Below are 22,297 nucleotides of genomic sequence, written 5' to 3'. Positions count from 1 at the left end.
TATTTCTTGTTTTACGCAACAAATTATTGATATGGCTAAATCCTGCTTCCACGGGATAAGAAGAGGGGAAAGTCAATAATAGTTGCTCTGTCAGGACCTGTAAGCGTCGATACTTTTCTCGGATGACCTTTAAATTCCAAAACTTAGCATAACAATGCATTTTGAATAATATTTGTGCTTCCATATCCTCCTTCTATGTAAGCAACTCTTCTTGAATCGTATCATCAATATCAAGTTGAGATATGTCGCACTGCAGTGGGTCCATAAGCCATACTTGCACATTCAAATTTTCAATATCCATAAATCGAACATTAAAATCAACTTTGAAATTTTGTAAATGACTTGTATATAATGTTATATCTTCCGCTAAAATGCAATCTTTCTCAATGGTGGATAATAGCTTCAGATTGTCAAAGTATCGAAATTCTTTCCGGTTTAATGTGGATATAAACAAGTCAATCTTAGAACGAAACCCAAAGATCACCGTTCTGGCTTCAATAAGGTTAACGTCTCTTCCTTGCAGTTTATTATGTGTGGCGTTGAATAATGAATAAATATCAGCCAAATAGAAAATGTATTTTTAACTTGGAATAATTGTATCGCCATTTCATTGTCAACATCAAACAAAATCTCCACGACGGTATTAAAAATCTCTATAAAACGCTGCAAACAGTTTCCCTTAGACAGCCAGCGTACTTCTGGGGTATCATCTCAATGCCAAAGTGTGGCTTGTTTAAGAAAGTAGGTGTGATGTAGTATGTGCGATCTTCAAGGAGGTGTTGTTTACGAATAGCCTCACTCCAGAGTTCGCTCCTGACTATTCCCATTTGTACAACCTGCTTATTATCCACTGATCGCAATCGAAGCAATGTTATCAAGTCCCCCTCCCTGATAAATATATGTAGAGGCAGCACGTTCAGCATAGTCTCCATAACAGGCAGGCCAGTAATTGCAATTGATGCAGCGCCCAGCCTTATATGCATCTTTTAGTGCTGAGTACAAAACCATAGCCCCCTACCATGGGTCTTATCACAGAAGTGTAAATCCACATTCGGATTTAATCCTCATGTAGTCCCCATTGCCCTTCTGCACTGGGCGAGTACATTCATTGCTTTTTTGGTTTTGCAAGTAATGTGTGATTTCCAAGTCAGTCCTTTGTCCAAGATATTTCCACCTCTGGAGCAAAGGATAATAGACTGTTGCAGAAATGGGGTTTCCAGTGTCCTGTGTTTGATGAACAGATCAATCTTAGTCTTTTTAGGATTTACAGAGAGCTCTTCAAACCATCATTCAACAAATTCATGAGAGTACTTTGAGGTGAGAATTTTTACAATCAATTGGGATTTTACTTGGGTTAATAAATAAATTTAAAAAAAACACCTTTATTTATTTTTCTATATCGATTTCTTTAATTTTTCTCTATTAACATATAAGATGAGATGATGTGGATGATTATAAAACACATACATACAAATTTAAAGTATTTCGTTTTTTACTTAGTTAAAAAAATGTTTTAAAACCAATTACTTAAGACAAAAAAAGAGAAAATATATGATAAATAAAAGTGGAGGGAACACAAAGAAATCAGGAATTGGCGTTTTAAATCCCTGAGAGACTAAATTCGAAGAATAAAATGATTTTTGGTCCAAAATTAAAAAGAAAGAATTACATGTTTAATTAGAAAGTTAATAATTATTGTGATGAACAGTGAAATTTGAAATAAATTCTAATCTAAGACACATATTAAAGATTACCAGGCGAATATACATCAGCAAGAACAAACATTTTTTTTTATCTCGGTATATAAATAAAATAATACAAATTACAATATGCATAATATATAAACAAAGATGATCTTTTTAACTTTAATTTAACTTAAATGATTACTTAAAAAACATGATTAAATTATTATTACAAAAAATCTTTAAAGTAATGAAAATCTAAATATTAAACAGTCTTCGATGTGTTTTTTCTTATTTTTTTAAACATTAAGAGAGGCTAATTACAGTTTATTAATTTTCTTTTCGTCACTTTAATCCTAATATGTAATTAGTTATGTAGTAAAGTTAGCTTAATAATAATTTCTAATGTCAAATACTGATTTCTAGAGTTACTTTTAACTTCATCTATACAATAATATACAATACACATGATTTACTTTTAATTCATTATTTTTAAAAAGAATTTTTTCTTTTACATTTTTGATATAAATTAGAAAAAACGTATGACTAATTCAAGTTTGGTATTGGTGTACTTTTAATTTCATTAATTAATTTTTTTTGATATTGCATCCTCATTTTACAAACAATACCTAAACGTTTTTATTTTTCTTCGTTTTCCAAATTGCTATTTTAACTTGATAAAAATATCTACAGCAAAAAAATATACAATTCCACAATCTCTTATTTCATTTACACGCACATACATAAAAACGTCTTATGTAATTATTATCCACTAAAAAACATTGTATAAAGACTTACAAAGTACAATTTTTTTTTTAAATATAAAATAACATTATTGCTTAATTAATATTTTTTGCTTAAGTATTTATTTTACATGTTACATCTTATAAATCGAAAATATAAATTAATAACATTATATTTTCTTTTACATTTAATTTACGAAACCGTCGATGAATTCTCGCCCGAAGGCCTCTGTGCGAATAAAACTCCCTCGTAAGCGACTCCGGCTATTTGCATTGTTACCACTAAGGAATTATCACCATTACGACCATCTCCTGCAACAACAAACAAAATATATTTTTAAAATGAACACGTGCAAGCGCGAGGACTAGATATTTGAAGGAAATTAACTTAAGGATATCAATCATCGACATTGGCAGTGTCATCAGTGGAGACAACCAAAAATAACTTCAAATGTTAAATAAAATATATTTTAATTTCAAATATTTTAAATATGGTTTTTTTTAATTTATAATTTTTCTTATTAGTGCATATTATAGTTTTTCTTCAAGTGTTTGTATTTTGTTGGGTAACACCAAAGAAGTATTAAAGAAAATTTACAGCTTTTGTAACTTGTGACATGGATGATGTGATTATATTGAATAAAACTATAAAAGAACGAATTGGAAATTTACAAGACGTTTTCAACCTTTTCAAGGATGGAGGATGTGTTGAAATCTGCATCAAGAAATACATAAAATATCGTGAAGCTGGACATGCCACATTATAGAGTTAGATTATTACTGATTAATGCTTGATACCAGATTGTACTACCTGAACGGCAATTCTGGATCGAAAACGAAAATTCTGTGGTCAGGCAGATATTTGCATGTTCACAGTTGGATCAAAAACGCCGAAACAGGTCGGGGCAGGAGTATACTGCCAGATACTTCGGATTAAGCAAGCTTACAGCCTGGGTATGTACTGTACTGTATTCCAGGCGGAAATATTTGCTATTCACATGGGTGCTAAAATCCTTCTTGAGAGAAGGGTGCAGAACATCAGTCAAGTCGCTCTCCAGGCGCTGCAGGCCCTGAAAACGGTGTCAGCTCTGGTTAATCTGTAAAAAAACTTTGAACACACTGAGTTGTGATAACAGAGTTTCTTTGATCTGGATCCCAGATCACTCTGGGGTTGCTAGCAATGAAGCGGCAGATGAGCTAACACGAGAGGGCAGCGCTAAAGCGTTTGTGAGGCCAGAGCCAGCAGTTGGTATATCATTTGCGATGGCCAAACATAGAATTGGACTTGAAAGAGAGACTTCGCCTACTGTGGACCAGTTCTCCTGTAATGCGACACGCTAAGTTGTTTATCAACATCGCTACTGCCAAACCCGGGAATATTTTGGGACTTGCTTGTAGACAATTGCAAGACCCTAAAATTAATGAAAATCCTAAATAAGAACAATGAGTCACAAATACAAAGATTTTTTCCTTCGGGAGAGATGCATTGATGAGATAAAAAAATTAAAGTGGCTTACACTAATTGCGAGTCAGTTACTTTCAAGAACTGCAATGAGAATTATCCTGCAACCTTTCAGATGTATGAAGGGCACAAAAAGAATAATTGTAAGCATCTTTACTATAACAATATTCTCCCTCAAGTTCAATATTGCATTAGATACGGTGGCTGTCTAACTCCTAATTAATAAGGATTAATTGAAGCCAACGTTCGGTTTTATCACGATTTGTGGTCGAATACTTTGTAGACCAAAAGAAAAATGACAGGAAGTATAAAACTTGTCAGTTACAGTAGAGATTGTTGACGTTTGAGTGGATGATGCAAATCTAAAAATACTTTCCCTTCATGCAAGTTGCTATAACTGATAGAGATTATGTGATGCAGCAGCAATCGTGAAGGGTGGTTATTTTTCTTAAGAAATGTCTTAGTTATATAGAGCAAGATTTATTGGAAAAAGTTACCAGTACGAATTTTTAACTTCTCGAGAATAGCGTTGCTCCATAATGTTGCGAAATATAGATTAACACTTAGCATATGGTTAGGAGCAAACTTGCCAGAAATTTTGAACCTTAAACCGATTTTCATGTATCATCGTGCTTTAAAAGGTTTAAGTTAAAACATTTCGTTGGAAATTAAACGAGAAAGTTTGGACTACACGATATATTTAGGTATTAAAGATTTAAAAGCATCAATTCGGTTTGAAATGAAGTTTCAAGAAAATGCTTAAATGGTGTTTGAAAACTTCTACATCGATAGAATATTATTGAAGCCTTTCCCAGGCTTGCTCGTGATGTGAGGTTAGAAGATGTTATAAGTGAAGAGGACAGAATTTTGTGAACTCCATGATCTCGAAGTTTGGAATCAAGAATTATACAAAGAATTAGGTTGAGAATACCGGGAGAGAGAAGAAAGCAGAAAAGAAATTGCGAAAGTTACCAAAATGGCAGATCTAAAGCATATCCTTTCAACTATAGAAAAGTTGAGGGGTGATTTTTATGAATTAGACAACGATTGGGAGCCAGGTGCAAATGTAAAAAGGAGGATCATCGCAAGGAGCAACTTGATTATACGACTTTAAGGACTATGCTTAGACGAAAGGCAAAATACGTAAGATTACAACACAAGATACACGTCCCTAACAAGATACAGATACATTTCCTAAAAATATACCTTCCAGCTATATTCCGAGCTGAACATTATCAAAGTTCTGAACTTCATGTTTTCATATTTTTTGTACTAGCATTATTTCCTTTTTGTATGTATTTTGTGCATACCACAAAATCTGAGATACCTTACCGAAGCAAGTAAAAAATATACACAGAACAACTCAACCAGACATTACGTAGACATTTTGAAAAAGTCACATGAATCTTGAATATTGAAAAGGATGGTAACCTTTAGAAGGAGAGGATATGTAATAACACTTCACGAAGACAAACGAACCTAAAACAGCAAATGTAAAAAGGTTGATATTGATATGATCAAGATACGAAGGCACTAAAAACAGGTATTAGTTCTTGACTACACGAGGAATTGAACTTGTAATCTAAGAAACAAAGGAACATTAATAGCACAAAATAAGCAAGAATCAATATCTTGATTTGTATGGTCCTATTTAACTGTTATAGTAGCTACTTCGTATCATACTGGAAATGTGTCTGGCCAGGTCCAGAACAAAACTTGTATTGAAACAGAATATTATTACAACAAGACTTAATTTCACATTCATATCCTTTGCTCCTACTTTTTGGGTCTAGCAGATAATTCGTCACATAAGAATTATTTTGAACCATGCCCACTTTTATATTGTATTATATTGCATCATATCCAGACCTGCTAGAGAAGGCAATATTACGCTAAAAAAGCTAGAATTATAAGAGTTACTTTGTACCAACACAGCCTTACTATGTGAAATTATATTGTATTAAGTTTCCTGCGAATGATAACAGAGCATGACTTGGTTCAAAATAATAGCTTCAATCAGTCCAATCAGACCTTTCCTGTCAGTACGAGTTACTTTAAGAGTTACCTTTAAAATAAGAAAACGTATTCCGCTGTTTGGCATGATATGATATCCGGAAGAGAAGGAAATCGCATTTGGTGAAAATTTTGGACCAAATTGTACCAGATTTTCCAGATTTAACTACAGCTGATAATTTGGTCTGATTACCATATTCCCAAGAATAGGAATATACATAGAACCTGGACATGGTAATCTCCAAGAAGTAGACGCAGTTTTTTGATAACGTTTGACCGAATTTTTTGTCCATTAGCACGTCTACAAAAGCTTGTTGTAATGCAGATGAAACCATCAGATTTTTTTTGATTTTCAAACATGAACGAAATTTGCAACACTTAACATATATGTTTGAAAAAATGAAAATCTAAAGCATGATAAGTGTCAAGCCAGAGAGTATTACTCTACAGTTTATGATCATATCAAGCCACTTCCCAAGAAATGAAAACATATTTATTGCCGATTTAGACATATTTTTGAAAAGATGGGTACTAGAAAGATGTTCGATAAAGAGTTTCATGAAGTGGTGATTGGAGCGTAATGCCCTTTAACGTCACATTGTAGTATGTTCAGGTATTTCTGAAATAAACTATTATACAATTAAAATAAATAAATTACTTAATTTGAACGTTGTTTTAAGAGTAGTTAAGATAAATGTTTTAAACTGTTGAAATTTATATTTTGTTGTTTTGCAAATTTTGAAATAATTTGCATATTTTTCGGTAATTAGATGCACACACAGAGATGGCACCTGACACCCCAAAAATAAACGGGCGGCAGCGAGACTTCTCCTTCTTCTTAGCCTTCTAGACACACAGTGCATTTTGGCACCGGTTTGAAAGCGTCCATCATTTATCACTTGAAACCGTTCGACTAGAAACTCGGATTGACGTGTATAAAAATTTTTGGTGTACGGTTCCAAATGACCCAAGGCACAAATAATGTGAAATAACTATTATTTGTTACCATTTTAAAGTACTCAAGTAATTTTTAGTTGTCAAAAATGTTCAAAATTGTAATTTAGTGCCAAATGGAATAGCTTCAAATTTCAATTAAAAAGAGAATTTTAAGTTAGTTTATTTAATTTGTTATAATTACTTACCTCGACTTTGAATTGAAATACTCGTACTAATAGGTAAAACAGGTACGGGAGCTCCATTTTCCATTTTAATAAATTTCCTAGGTTGAAAATCTTCATCCGGATCATGACCATCATCACCATCTTCTTCTTTACCACCTCCACTTGTTCCTGGAATCGGTTCAATAATACTTGGTCCACTACCATTACCACCAGTACTTTGATGATTATTTTCATCGGGTTCAGGTGTTGCTGATAAATTTAAAGCCTCCCTTTGCGGTTCGGCTAAAACAGCAGGAACAACTCCTTGAGACGGTGGTGGCGGCTGAGTTTGTTGTTGATTATTATTCCCGGCACTTTGATTATTATTGTTATTATTGTAATAACTCCACCATTTTGATAAATCAATTCCTGATGGTCCCGCAATGGGATTTAACGGCGCTCCATTCGTTAAAGCCGTGGTAGTCGGAACTACAACGTTATTTCCATGTGTATTTGGAGTGTTCGTGGTCGATGATGCCGCGGCAACATTCCTAATGTATTCTAACATGCGATGTTGAAATTCCATTGTAACGGAATTGTTCATGGGATGTAAAGGATTTCCGTTTAATTGGGGCACCAACGGTGGCGATTGATGCGCGATATGATGTGGACCATTATGCAAACCTAAACTCATTCTAGCTGCCGCTAATTGTTGCTGTTGATGGATATTCATCGAGATCGGACTCATTTGTTGTTGATGATTTGGTGAACGATTACTCGGACGATTGTAATTTACATAACTTCCGCGTCTTCCTTCACGCCTATTTCCATCAATAGCCGTTTGAAGTTCATCCGCCGTACTAAATTGTCGTTTTTCACACTCGAATGCGTATAAATATTTCATATATCTAAAAAAAAAATAAGAATAAATCAAAATAAATTCAAGAAAAATAAAAATATTTAATCGTTTTTTTAGGAAATCGTAACTAACACCTGGTCAAAAAAGTTTCTTCTTTTTAACCACGAGATCGATTCGTTTGGACCGAAAAGGAAAAGCCCCCCCCTTGAAAAAAAAGGTAATCCGTCTTGAAAGGATTGAAAAAGGACCATCGCTTTGATGGTCAAGGAGTTGAGGACGTAAAAATCTCTTCAAAGGAGAACGCGAAGAAACTAAGACGAGATAGACGAGAAGAAGAGGGACAACCGAGTGATTTACGATGTGGACGTCAATAAAAATTTAAATCGTGTGCTATAAAGTGATATGGTTTTCGAAAAAGAATTTACTAAAAGAAATAATAATAATAAAAGGAATTAGAGATTGAGGTTGAAATTGAAAATTGACGAAAATTGAATAAAACATTAAAAAATGCTTTAAATCTCTAGATCTCTAGGAACTAATAAACAGTGAACCTTAACATTTTTGTCATTGTGAAGTTATGTGGCAAATTTAGCATAAAGATCTTAGCTTGCAACTTGCAAGATCAAATTAACTCAAGAAGTGAAGCCATTTAAAACTTTTCCGGTTGGGCTCTACTTAAGTTTGAACAGATTTCTCAATTTCATTTTCAGCGACGAAGCTCATTTTTGATTGCATGGCTTTGTCAATAAGCAAATATGCATGATTAGACTGCAACATGCAACATTTATTGAAGCACATGTGGGTGTGCTTCAATAAATTCCATTACAACGACGAATAATGACCGTTTGGTGTGGATTTCATCCCAGAGGTGTTATTGGACCCACTTTTTGATCGATGAAAATGAATAAAATTTGTTATGTCAATGAAGTTCGCTATGTTGTAGTGCTATGTTGGAAGATCAACCCAACCCAGTCTGACCTAACTCAACCCAACCCTTAAATGTTTTTCATGATCAACGCAAATAAACCATAAAATTTTTATCATGGTAAAGTTCATGAACTATGGCGAATTTTGCATAAAGATCTCAGCTTGCAAATTGTAAGATCAAATTAACTCAAGAAGTGAAGTCTCTTATTCATCAAACAAAAAACTTTTCAAGTTGGGCCCTGCTAAAGTTTGAGGAGATTTCTGAATTTCATCAAAAATCATTTTCAGAGATGAAAAGTGGTCGTGTGTTGTGGATTTCATGTCGGAAATGTGATTGGACCAAATTTTTTTTCCATCAAAATGATCATGTTGGAAGACCATTTTGGTCTGAATTGGATGGACTTTGCATTAGTGATGGTGTAGTTCCAAACAAGGTAATGCCATATGTCACAATACCTAGCAGGTTGTGGACACACATAATGAGCAAATTTGAAATAAGTATTTTGTTTGAAGAAGAAGAAAGTTACCATACACTGTTATGACAGAATAGACTCAAATCACTAGATTTAAACTAACTTTAATACCTCTCTCGACCAACCTTTTTAGACTAATCACAAGCAAGATATAGAAGGCAAAAAAGATATTTTCCTAATATCAGCTGTTGTCCATAAAATTTCTTACATCAAATTCTTTAATCTTTTTTAATATTTGTTTGTTTTTCAGAAAAATTTGAAATTTAGTATAAATATACAGGTAAGGTTGCGTTTGTTTGTGTGTAAACAAAATTTGACAACATTTTTAATTAAGCAGTAGTGCTATTGCTGGTATATTACGTCCTTTTTTCTTCAGATTTCTTATATTTAGCCTTTTTTTGCCTTTTTAACTTTACATTTTTCTATCTTTGTATTTCTGTGCTTCATTTTATTTAAGTTAACCTCTATAGTTAATTCTAGCAATCTATGTGATCATAATTGCTAATGGTCTTAAGTTTGAATCGACTTCTATTGTAATCCAGATAAGAGAGGTCATTGCCTTTTCTTACAATCAGTCATTAAATGTTACGTAGTTATTTTTTGATTACAAAACAAACAGCCAAAGTAAAAATTTTACTTCCAAATAGCCTATGATATCTAGATCAATCAACCATTAAGTATCCAACATGTCCCAAGATGTCAATACAACTCTCCAAAAGGCTATGAGACGATCAAAATTTCTGTACACCTTTATAAATACATTCTCATTGTAAATATAGTGTAGACTTTATACAACGCATTGGCCTTGTATAATTTGTACCGTTGTGATGTCTTTTGCAGCACATTTTTGTCAGCTACGAATACATATCGGATTCAGAAAATACAAAATTCTTACTTGTGTTTTATTTATGAAGCTCCAAGATGGTGTTGTAGTCAAACGATGTTTTTCATTGATTCACAGTCCATAACTTATATTTGCGTCAAAATTTAGTACTTGATAATGAGTCGAACTACCAACACTGATAAGTATTCGGCAAGCAAAGAAATCAATTTTAATCAGTTCAAATTAATTTGTAGAGTACATCTTATATTTTTGCTCCTAATAAAGTGCGATACAACACAATCAATCGTACAGGTGACTTATTATTTTTTGCTTTATTATAGAGCATTATTATAGATTCAAATTATTTTATAATATTTGTTCTCATATGGTTAATGAGTCGAGTTTGAATATCTGGCACCATATGGTAATTAAAACCTCTGCAAATTTCCTATTAAATTCTGTGTTTGCTTCCGTAACCAGTTTGATGTGCGAAATAAAGATTTACTTTTAAAATTGTTGAATTGTATCAAAAAATCAAAAATAGCCAACGTCAGTAAGAATTCCTAGCTATCTGAGCTAGATTGCGATTGTGCCAAAGAAATTTGTAATCTTTCATCGATATCTCGATTGGTCTCGGATTCTCTCTCATCAAACATAAAGTCTCATAAACTTTGTCTTAGTATATAATCAGAGTGTTTTTTTGTATATTTCTTTTGCATTTTATATCTGACGATCTCGATTGCAGCGGATCGGCCGGAAGTGACCTTGGCTTAAAATAAATTTTACCTAGGATGGGAATACAATAATTACATCTGTACCAAGGTCACGAAGCATGTTGTTAATGAAAAAAACTTTTTAGCTTCTTTTTGTTCTAACTTCTTTATTTAGCTCCTCGGTGATAAGCGACCTTGAAAGTTATCAAAAACATTTCTTTTCTACATTTACAATAATGAAAAATATAGACAACCACTATTACATTTACGTTCGAAATAAGTGGAATTTTGTAAATTTGCGAAATTCGTTGTGTAGATTAAAAAAATTTAGTTATATATATTATGGGGTGCCCCCAAAACAAAAAATTAATTGTATTTTTGAGAGTTAATACCATTTAGAGTTTTTTCGAGTTAATTTTTTTCTTTCTGTTCTTGTTCGAATATAATATTTTTGTGTGTGTGCGCACGTTCGGATTTAATTACCATCACCGGGAAATTGGAAAAGGAGAAAAACAGATTAATAATTATAATAACAGACCCTCGGCCGTCGGGTCCGGTCGTTAAAACCGGCGATAAAATGATATTTCATTTCGTTGCGTTATTATTGGCCGGTCTATTTGGTTAAGAGAGAGACCCCGTTTACCAACCTTAGCAACTGAACGAAACGCACCGAGACGACCAAACCAACTTTTTTCCCTTCTCTTTTCATATCACCACTCCTCCATCATTCCTCACTCACTCTTTCATTTTCCCCCCTTTTTGCTTTTTCATCCTTTACGTTCATTAGTCGACGTGCAAATGAAGAGATTAGATCGTTAAAACGTGACTGGATATTGTTCCCCCATTTAATAATAACTCACCTCCCGTTTTATAATTATTCTGCCTATTATAAAAGCACTCTTTTCTTTATTATACAATTACACTCCCCTTCAATAGTTTCAATACAAATCCCTGTTATTATACACCTTAATAGCTTCTTCATATAAATAATTAATAAGGTTGGCTTTGAACCAATGGGAATTAAATTTTTTGAAAGCCACGCCTATTATTATGACGTTACTAAGGCAACAACCAATGGAATTGCGTCAAATCGAAACAAAGACATATATGATTATTTGAAGTAGCTATCAATTAATATGAAACAAAGGTAAATAACTTACTGTGTTCTTAATGTAAACGCAGCTGATGTGATTGATGATGGTAGATGAAGACCTTTAATGATTTCTTGCCACAGCTTTTTGTTGATGACATCTACGAGTCCACCTCTGGCTATCACCAAGTTGTAAAGTTCGTATAAGTCGAGTACTTGTTTGGCCATAATGGGAAGTCTATTGATTGGAGAACCTGCAAAAAAATTTTTTAATACTTTTTAGTATTCCTATTGATTTTGATGCAAGATGAGTTTGCTGGTTGTTGGTTGCGGAGAGTTTCATACAAAGGCTAATAAAACGTTGTAATGGCGGAATGATAAGTCGTCAACACCCTTTGCGGCTTACCGAAGGCATAAATAACACTATACATCTTTACGAGTTTCCATCTAATCAATCGGCAGGTTCCGTGCAGTTACTTTACGACCGGTGTTTGCATGTTTATGCCCCCCGCGCGCGCGCTCTAACGCCAAAAGAAAACTGTGCACGCGAAAAAATGCTAAAAAAATATACTTTAAATACATCGTCATGTTACGCTTATTGCATCCTTATCGAAACGATTTTTAGTACTTTTACAAGAATTAACCTAAAAAAAAAAACTGGAACACGAAATGGTTACAAAAAGAATATCAGATCAAAATTAGAATATTAAGTTAAAAGGAAATCAAGTAAATAATAATCTTTTAAGACTATTTTCCAACTTGCAACATTAAAGTCGTTAATGTGTTGCGGTTAGAGGTCGTAAGAAATCGTCGTTGAGACTGGACGAAGACTGAATATGGCGGCGTAAATGTCAACGCAAGCCGGTAACTTATGGTTTCAACGGCGTCCGAGGTGCGGCGCGTTCATCTTGGAGCCATCCCCTCGTGCTTTCTCTATCGCTCTCGTCGCGGCTTTTACGATGACGATGATTTCGTCTTGTATAGGGGGCGTTCGCGAGGAGCGCACGCTCTCTGCCCGATCAAAGAACCGACAAACGGACACTGTGCCCATTTTGTTGCACTCGACTTTGATCTGGACCCATTAAAAATTACTGTCTTTCGTTCTCAGAAAAGTCTCTATTTCTCTTTGTAGTAGTAGAAACCTTTAACATGTACACATTTTATTTTGTGTATAGTATACACATTCAAGTTATTTTTTTAAAGATGGCGTAATTTAAAAACCACCAAATAACAAAAAAAAAAAAACAAAAACGCTCGTATAAATTTGTGAATTGTATAAATCGTTTTTGATGTCTTAATTTTGGGAAGTTTTGATGAACACAAACAGATGTTGGTTGGTTGTGGATATAAACCGGTGGATGTGGTTGTGAATATACGCGTCGGTGTATGTGTACGTGTGTTTGCAGACAGCAGATGGACAGAGAGACATTGAAACATAACACATCTAGACTAAAATCTAAATATAAAATTTATTCAGAAGACAAAGTAGAACTAATGAATTTCTATTTCTGGGTTCGTTGAAGGGTGGTGGGATATATGAGTGGTAGTTGGAAATCGGAAGGAGAGGCAAAGGGGAGTTGGGTTTTTGATGTAAAGGGAAAGGAAGAAGGGAAACGAGGTGAGGAGAAGATGTGTGAGGGGGGTGCCAAGAGGAAGGAACGCGTTCGGGACGAAAGTACGTAATTAAATCACAGCTGGAGCGATTTATTTCGTTTTACGAGCTTGGGGCGATCAAAAGAGCCGCGCCATATTCCGGGAATCTAATAAGGAGGGGCGGCGCGTACGGTTTTAAGACCGTTTATGGTCTAAAATTTATTTTTGATGATGAATAAAATTGTCTTGAAATAACAAAAATTTATAATTATTACAAATTTTATCATATCACAGAAAAAGCTCGTTACAACACATTAATACGGGGAAGGAAGTGTCCATTAATGCTAAAAGTCCATTAAATAAGAAATTTTGAATAATAACTAAAACTAGAGCTTACACTAGCAATAGAACTAACACTAGACTTAGTTCTAGGTCTAGTGTTAGTTCTAGTTTTTATTTATTTATCTCATGTGGGTACAGAAACAGGTCGAACCCAAAAACACTGTACCATAAACAACCAATTGTATGCAAATAAAATTACAGTTAATATTAATGGATTAATATAAATGGTATAAAAGTGAATCAAAAGGAAAAAACTAAAACTAAGTCTAGATGATATAAATATATCATATATCAAATGAACGCTCGAGGTAATACACCAACTGCAACAAAGAGCAGTTTTTTAAATGCATAGAAAGAATGCTGAAACAGATCTATGTTAACACGATTTGTTGATCTTGCTATTTTCAATAAAGGAGAGTTTTGACATGCATTGGTTCTAGGAGTAGGTGTCATAAATAGAAAGTCAAGCGAAGTAATCTCGGAGGAACATGAACACATATAGAACCAACAAGCATTGGAGAATCACACTTGTTGTTCAAAAGTTTGTAAAAATATAACATATCCCCACAAAAGCGACGCTGGTTGAGGGTTAACATACGAAAAGAAGTGCAAGTTGATTCGTAATTTGAGGAATTTAGATTGAATACGCTCAATTCTAGATTTATACGAGAGATACTGAGGATTCTAAACGACGTTGCAAAAGTTAAGTGTGCTGTAGACATAGTCAAAATAGAGATTTATAATTGCATCAATGTTAGAAAAAGCTACCGTGGATCTTATAATAAATCCTAAAATACGCCAGGCTTTGGGATGTTTATCAAATAATAATTTATAATCAAATAACACCTCTCACCTCGCACCAGCGAAGCTATAATTATAGTGGATTGTGTTCACTCTCCTAGAGAAGGAAATAATATTACACTTTAATAAGTTTAATGATAGGTGATTATTTAAGCAAAAAGCATGTAGATTGTTTAAGTCAGATTGCAGTCTAGAACAATCAAGAGGTGAGGAGAGTTTTAATTGTTATTCAGCGCTAGATTGTTGTATAAACATAGAACTAGAAACATTTGGGTTGGGTCATGGAAAGATGTTTTCTAACTCTCTATATGTATATAAATTGGGATTTCATATCGCATGATGATTTGACTGCCAATCAAAAGTTTGATAAATTTCATGACCTTATTCTTCATGCATTTCATAGCGCATTTCTTGAAAAAATAATTAAGCTAGTTTTCTGCTCTCAAGGGCATGAGAAATTAATCGCCTGCATTTCTTAAGAGATATTCACAATGCCATAGGTTGTGAGAAACTAAAGCGTGAACTTAACTTTCTGACAAAAAATTGTAGAGAGGATGCTAAATTTAGATATAATGATGAGATTTTAAAACAAAAAAAATATTCATGTAAGTATGTATATGTGGAAGATAGTGAACAGTCATCGAATAAGCAAGAAAAGTAATACTAAAGCAATCTTTGTCCCAAATGAAGTAAATGATTATTTTATAAATGGTGCCCTAGATCTTGTTAATAAAATTCAGTGGGGTAACTTGACAACTAACTTTAATCAGCTACTATCTAATATCACCGTACCATCTAGGAAATTCTGCCTGGAGCCGAATTGAGGTTCGTGGTATAATCTGCTCTTTAAAAAATACTTCTTCTAAGTAGAGATGTATACGGATTAAATGCTATAATATTAGCTGATAAAAGATTTAAGTATCATCACCTTTAACAAAATTAATCAACCAATGCATGAGAGAAAATACTTTTCCAAATGCTTTAAAGTTAGCATTGGCAACTCCTGTCTTTAAGTAAGGCAATCCTCTTGCAATAGAAAATTATCGACCAACCTCACTCCTGTCTGTATTCTCAAAAATTTTTGAAAATTCATAAAGAATAGAATTGTAGAAGCCTGTAGAAGAACAGGCAATAAACTGTTATGTGAGAGGTGAGTATATGATAACTACGTTTTGCAACCTCAGTAAAGCGTTTGATTGTGTGAACCATAATTTATTAATAAAGAAGCTGAGTAGATATAGTGGCAGAAGACAAATAGTCTGTTGTAATCATCGCTATTCTACATCAGAATGCATTTCTATTGGAGTTCCACAAGGGTCAGTGTTGAAGCCACTGACCCTTTTCCTCATTTACTTAAATGACTTGCTTCAATATCTAAATCTTCAATCATATTCTACGCTGACCACACTACTTTAATCAGCAGACATAAAATTCTCATTAATGCTGTTGTAGTAAATCGGCCGTCGCGCTCTGAGGCTCAGGAGTGGTTTGCGTGCCTAAATCTGAATTCCAACAAAACAGCTGAAGCTGGCTTTACACTAAGAGGCATTCAGCCAGATCTGATGGATGAGCAATTCATAAATTTTTTGGGTGTTCTCTTGGACCCCACATTGAAATGGGAGTATATTTTGCGAAAAGCTGAGCAGGAACATTTTTGTACATTTTAGGTGGCAATGTGTCGGGACCGGTGTTGAGAACTGCTTACTTTGCACCGTGTCAATCGCTATTGTCATATTCTTAGTTGGCCTTGGGAAACTGCTCGGGTTGGTCTAGGATTTTTCGGCTGCAGCGTAAATAAGAAATGCACAAGCTGGTTTCCTGCAGATCTCAAGGACATGAGGAATCGCCTGCATTTATTAAGAGATATTCACAATGCCACAGGTTGTTATATGTGTCATATGTGGTCTGAAGTATCGAGACGAGTGCCGTGAATTCTTTATAGATCAGAAAATACTAATATTTCTCTCGCTATTTATATTAGAGTGTCTGCTGTACTTGCACAATAATGTAGATAAATATACTGCCCACAGAGATATAGACCTAAATTTTCCAGACTTTTTAACTCACAGAAAGGTGTAGGTTTGGGTTTTGACAACATCAGTTCATAGAATGATGACCTACATGCGATTTTACTATGTATTGTGTGCTTTGTTCTTTTCTTTGTAAGTGTTTTTCTATATGACGAGTGTAAAAAATATGTATTTTGGATGCACAATAAATATTATTATTATTATTAAGAGACGTGCTTCTACTTTGAATTCAATAAAAACATACAACAATCTAGCGCTGAATAACAATTAAAACTAGAACTACCAGTTTTGATTTATAGATCGTATAGACAACTCGGGGAATACCCCGAGTTTATCTATGAACATGGAATAGAGTAACTTGGGACTAACTTAGCAACTAAACTAACATTTATACAAGGTTCGGCAAAACTCCTTTCCTAATTTGAAGGTTGAATAAAAAACAGATAGTAGAAATTAACGAAACTGTATTAACACGAATCGAATCTACAGAAGTTACGGTATTATGTTTTAACTTTGTACTTTTTTGAAGGAGGAGTGACAGTTCAAATGCTTCAAACTTTTATGGCACCACGATTTAATGCGATACAGATTCAACAGGATGTGTGGCTTCAGTAAGACGCGGCACACAAGCAGGAGATTTCTTCAAGAACTGAGGCAGCTGTTCCCAAAATGCTTGATATCTTTGCACGGAGACATCCACTGGCCAGTACGATCTCCAGACCTTACTCCCCGTGATTTTTTTGTATGGGGGTTTCTTAACGCTGAAGTTTACAAACATCGTCCGAGAACTCTGCCAGCCCTACGACAAACGATTCAAGAAGAGATTGCTCGTATTCCTCAAGAAATGTTGATTAGAGTAATGGCGAACTTGCATTCGAGAATGTATTGATAAAGAAGGAAAACACTTGAGCGATATGTTGTTCAAAAAGAGGAACTTGTAAAACAAGTTCTTGGTGTAACTTCCCATTCTGCAGATTCCATTCATGTTAATACAGTTTCGTTAATTTGTACCATCTGTCTTTTATTCATCTTTCAAATTAGGGAGGGAGTTTTGCAGCATAACATACATAATAATATACATCATTGTTTATATCTTCCTAACAGAGACAATTATTTAAAACACGCTGTATAGGTATGTACAAAGTGCCGCAAAATATTTTTGGTAGACATTTTGAAACTAAATATTGAAAATACTTGGACAAAAAAAAACAAAATTACGAAACTCAATGAAATTTCTAAGTTGGACATGTTGACATTTACAGTGGGTTTTGATGTTTCAAATTTAGGTGCTTCCATCACGTTGTTGGCCCACCTCGGGGACAACAACAAAACCCAGTAAAATCCTTCCGTCAATCTTTCCTTTCGTGCGCGAGTTGTGGAATAAGTTGGAAGAGAAGAGTCAAATCGAGCTTGAGACGTCACGACGGACGACGCAGGCCATAAATAAATCATTCTCCCGAAAGGAAAGTGTTAAGTTTCCTAAATCCGCGATCCCGAAACGTAATAATAAAACCACGTTTTCGTCTCAAACCCGACGCCTTCTTTTTGCTTTCATTATAAAATTATAAATAGAAAATCCATCTTTCCTTTTCTATGTTGTGTGTGTGAGTGACAGCTAATGACTGATTACGGTCACGTGGCTACATCTTTCAACAAAAATAACTACAAACCATCGGCATTTTCACCTATTTCAAATTAAAATTTAAAAGCTAAATAATTCAATATGCCAGAAACAATTGGGGTTGGTTCTTATTGTCGAAGAATAACAACAGTCGTTGTGGTTGTCGTTCGTATCTCGTACCGCTAGAGGGGGCACCCGCTCGTAAATTAATACACTTAACCCGGCTCGTAAATCTCGCGGACATTAAGTCAAATTTTCATAATTGCATTTCGAATTTCGGACCGAGTTCTCCCTTTCGCCTCTCCCTCCCTTTTCCGGTTCTTTTTTTTATTTCCTTTTCCCAATCAGCCGGGGTACCCTTCGGGCCACACAACTTTTCGAATCGAAAAAACACTGAATACAAAAAAGAACAGAAGAAACAAAAAAAAAGAATTGCGCGACGGTTGTTGTCAGTTGTTTCTTTCGTTTATGCTAATCGAATGTGACCAACGCTAAATGAGAAAGAGAGAAAGAACAAGACATGAATAATGAAAGAGAGGCGCGAAAATTCAAATTAATGTTATCGCAAAAATTGAATTGTCACCTTCGGTTCGATTTATTAATGGGTGGACTTTATTGCTTTACCAATTTAAAATTGAACAACTTAAAAAACAAAAATTTCGTTTCATTGACGTCATTGCGCATTTTTTCAATTTAATGAATACATAACATCTTCATAATGTCTTTGTACTCATTGACAAAGTAATTTTGTTACGAGTACATTCATAAATTGTTATAATAACTAAACCACGTTCTTAAAATTTGGATACATTCTTTAAATAAATGCATGACTACATTGAATACATTCTCTAATTGACGTCAGTGTATACAGGGTTTAATCAAAAAGGATTTTTTTAGACGAAAACTTTTTGACGTACTTGGTTGTAGAAAATAGTCCTCCATTTATAGTTTTATAAAATTGCGCGATCGGTCACGACTCCCTCTCATATATGTATAATGATAGATCCATTCGCGAACAATTTGAACGGCGTCACGGCATTGGCCGAACGTGCACCGGCAATTTTATGGCGCAAATTATGGGTTATTTTACTAGAAATACACCGGTGGAATTCAAAAGGGAACGAGACGTTATCGGCACGGCTAAGAATAAGAACTTTAAGCGGGCAGCAGCACCACCGGCCATATGTTGTGGAGTGTTGTTTGTTGTACCAACTTTGCAAACCAAAAACCTTTAACACCCACACCACATTTTTAATAAATAAAACATTTTTCCTTCTTCTCACGAAATAAAACAAATCAATAATATCAAAATTAATAACGATCGTGACAGATTTGAAAAGCAAAAAAAATGAACCAGAAACAAAGCTTCCAATCTCATCTAAAATCTCTAGCTATACATCATCGTTCTTTTGAAGAGGAACGAGATCTGAAGTTAAAGTCGTGATTAATTCAAATCACGGACGAGAGACAACGAGAAGTAAAAAAAAGTAAAATGACGAAGATCGAGAAAGGTGAAAGGAAGCTGATTCGATGATGAAGGATGATGATGACGTGAAGAAGAAGGTCAGAAATGACGACGACGACGATAAAAATTAAAAAGAAAAAATAAAAACGCCCCAGGCGACGTACTACTTGGAGACTGCAGGGTAGAAAGAGAAAAAGACGTCTTAATGATATAACGTTTATGTCAAATCGAAAGAAGCGAACGCCGGCGCGAACAGAAATATCATAACATTGTTTATAGACGTGACAGCGACGTGATACGGGTCATCTGTTTATTTTGGAGGAAGTCGACCGTGTGCCAGAACGAAACCAACCGCACAACCACGACGTCCTCATCGTAGTCGTCGTCCTAAAGGTGATTGATACGCGAGATCGTTAATGAATATCTATCTGTAGAGACGGACTCTAATGATTTATTTAATTTTAGATCTCGCACGTCGGTTTTTTCTAAAAACATATTTCTAGTTCGTTTATATTTTTAGAAATGCAAAAAATTATTACACAAGATCATTTTTTAAACAATTTTTGATCAATATAAAGAATTAGACCATGAATTTTCAGACAGCTCCAAATTCCATGTTGGAGAAAACTCAATTGCTTAGCAATCAATCATAAAGAATTTGTACATCAATATAATAAAGTCTGGTGAGGAATTCAAAACTACTTATCTAGTAGCAATTTTCAGGGTAGATGGTACTTGAGTACCTGATACCTCAATCCATTGTAAGAGGTGCCCTATAACTTAATACTTGAAAATCCAGTAACTTCATAATTCTGCCTATGAGGACCGTTTGGTAGACTGAGTAGCTCGACGACTTCATAAAAGCCCTAAGCACAAAATGAGGAAAACACAGAACCTTCTGAAGTAGATGTTGAGGCTAATGCTGAACGAGGAAAAGTTGAAAAACAAAAAATCACCAGGTATGAATGATATAACAAACGAGCTGATTAAATATGGCGGAAACGCAGTGGTAGATGCAATACACACCCTGTTTAATATAATCGTTAAAAGTAAAAGAATACCATTTCAATGGAAATGCAGCAGACTGATATCACTTTTCAAGAAGGGCCAAAAAAAACAACCTCAAGCAACAATGGGGAATTAGCTTCTTGAATTCTATCCAAAAATTGATGACCAGAATAACAGTAATGAGGATCTGGGAAAAACAACAGAGATTCAGAAAAAACAGGTCAAATATACATGCAATATTCGTTATCTGACAAATAAATGACATGGTCATAGGGCTCTCTGAAACAGGCTTTTGAGAGGGTGAGACTAGCATGGTTACGTTGTGACCATGCTACCCTTGCCCTTCCTCTTGCCCCCCTGGCGTCTGAGTAACTACCCTGCACGCATGTCCCAGCCACCTCAGTTTCTAGGCTTTAATACGCGTTGATAGTTCTGGTCCTTTTTGCACTTCTCTTATCTCGTACTTCATTAATTGTCTTCATCCTCCCAGGTTTGCATTATATTTTGGCCCATATATATCCTTCGTAAGATCTTTCTTTCAAACTTGTTTAAACTCTTGATGAAGATTATTGAGTATCCATGTTTCAGATTCATAGCTTCTTGGAGAAACGACTCATACAACCAAATATTGTGACACTTGTAAGTGAGATGAGTACTGGCGTTAAGGCTTTTATAGGTTTTTTTATAACAACGGATGAGGATGGATGAAATATTTGAAGAAACGATGCGTGGTGGAAGGGGGTATAGATCAGGCGAGAAGAATATGAAGATCATATGCTACGCAGACGATGCAGTCTTAAACTTTGAAAACGAAGATAATCTTTAAAGAATGCTATTTAATTTCGGGAAAACAAAGAAGACAGAAAAGTATAATATGGTTTAATATGTATGTATGTATGTAGAGGGGTGCGTAATTTTTATGTGCACTTAGGCCCCAGTGGGCCCCTTGTGCAGACTCCCTTGGAGGCTCGAGGTAAGATAGATAAAATAATGTCTGTACAGAAAACGCAGTTCCTAACGATACTCAAGGAACGAAGAAAGTGTAAACTTGTGGGTTGAACATCACTAGCAATAGAGATCTGAAAGAAGAAGTCAGAATACATACCACAACAGAAGCGGTGGTATGGAGGTGCCTACGAGAAAGGTAAAGATGTATAAAACGATTGTAAGACCAGTAATGTCATAAGTTCTTGAAACAAAGGAGGAAAATACTCTAACCATAAGGCTTCTCGGAATCATAGAGATGGAAACTCTTTGTACAATTATTGCTGGTTACTCTAAATGAACTTCGAACTCAACCCAACCCAACCCAACCCAACCCAACCCAACCCAACCGAATCCAACCCAACCCAACCCAACTCTTCGCACGATTGTTGGTTACTCTAAATAAACTTCGAACTTGTTTCTGATAACATGGCATCCGAAATAGTGCAAGTGTTACTTCTAGTTTTAGTTTAATGATGGACTACTTGTTAGACAGTATATGACGCGAAGTTATGAGAAAAATGTGGAATGCAGGACATAATGAGATGGGCCTGTGGCACACGGTGAT

General features: G+C 34.7%; 1 protein-coding gene across 6 annotated transcripts in view; it reads right to left on the bottom strand.

Moving 5' to 3' along the window:
- Nucleotides 1–1,468: 1,468 nt before the first annotated feature.
- Nucleotides 1,469–22,297, bottom strand: part of LOC111413077 (retained) — a 109,410-nt gene continuing 88,581 nt past the window's right edge. For all 6 annotated transcript variants that reach the window (XM_023043914.2, XM_023043915.2, XM_023043912.2 and 3 more), the window contains 3 exons: nucleotides 11,956–12,139; nucleotides 7,043–7,908; nucleotides 1,469–2,737 (listed from right to left, as the gene is read on the bottom strand). In XM_023043914.2, the coding sequence (XP_022899682.1) occupies nucleotides 2,619–2,737; nucleotides 7,043–7,908; nucleotides 11,956–12,139 (1,169 nt within the window). In that variant the 3' untranslated portion in view covers nucleotides 1,469–2,618. The remainder of the gene's footprint in view (nucleotides 2,738–7,042; nucleotides 7,909–11,955; nucleotides 12,140–22,297) is intronic.

Source organism: Onthophagus taurus, chromosome 7 (genome assembly GCF_036711975.1).
Source record: "Onthophagus taurus isolate NC chromosome 7, IU_Otau_3.0, whole genome shotgun sequence".
Classification (NCBI taxonomy): Eukaryota; Metazoa; Arthropoda; class Insecta; order Coleoptera; family Scarabaeidae; genus Onthophagus; species Onthophagus taurus.
Note: the sequence above shows the minus strand (reverse complement) of the source record. Positions and strands in the feature narration are given on the sequence as shown.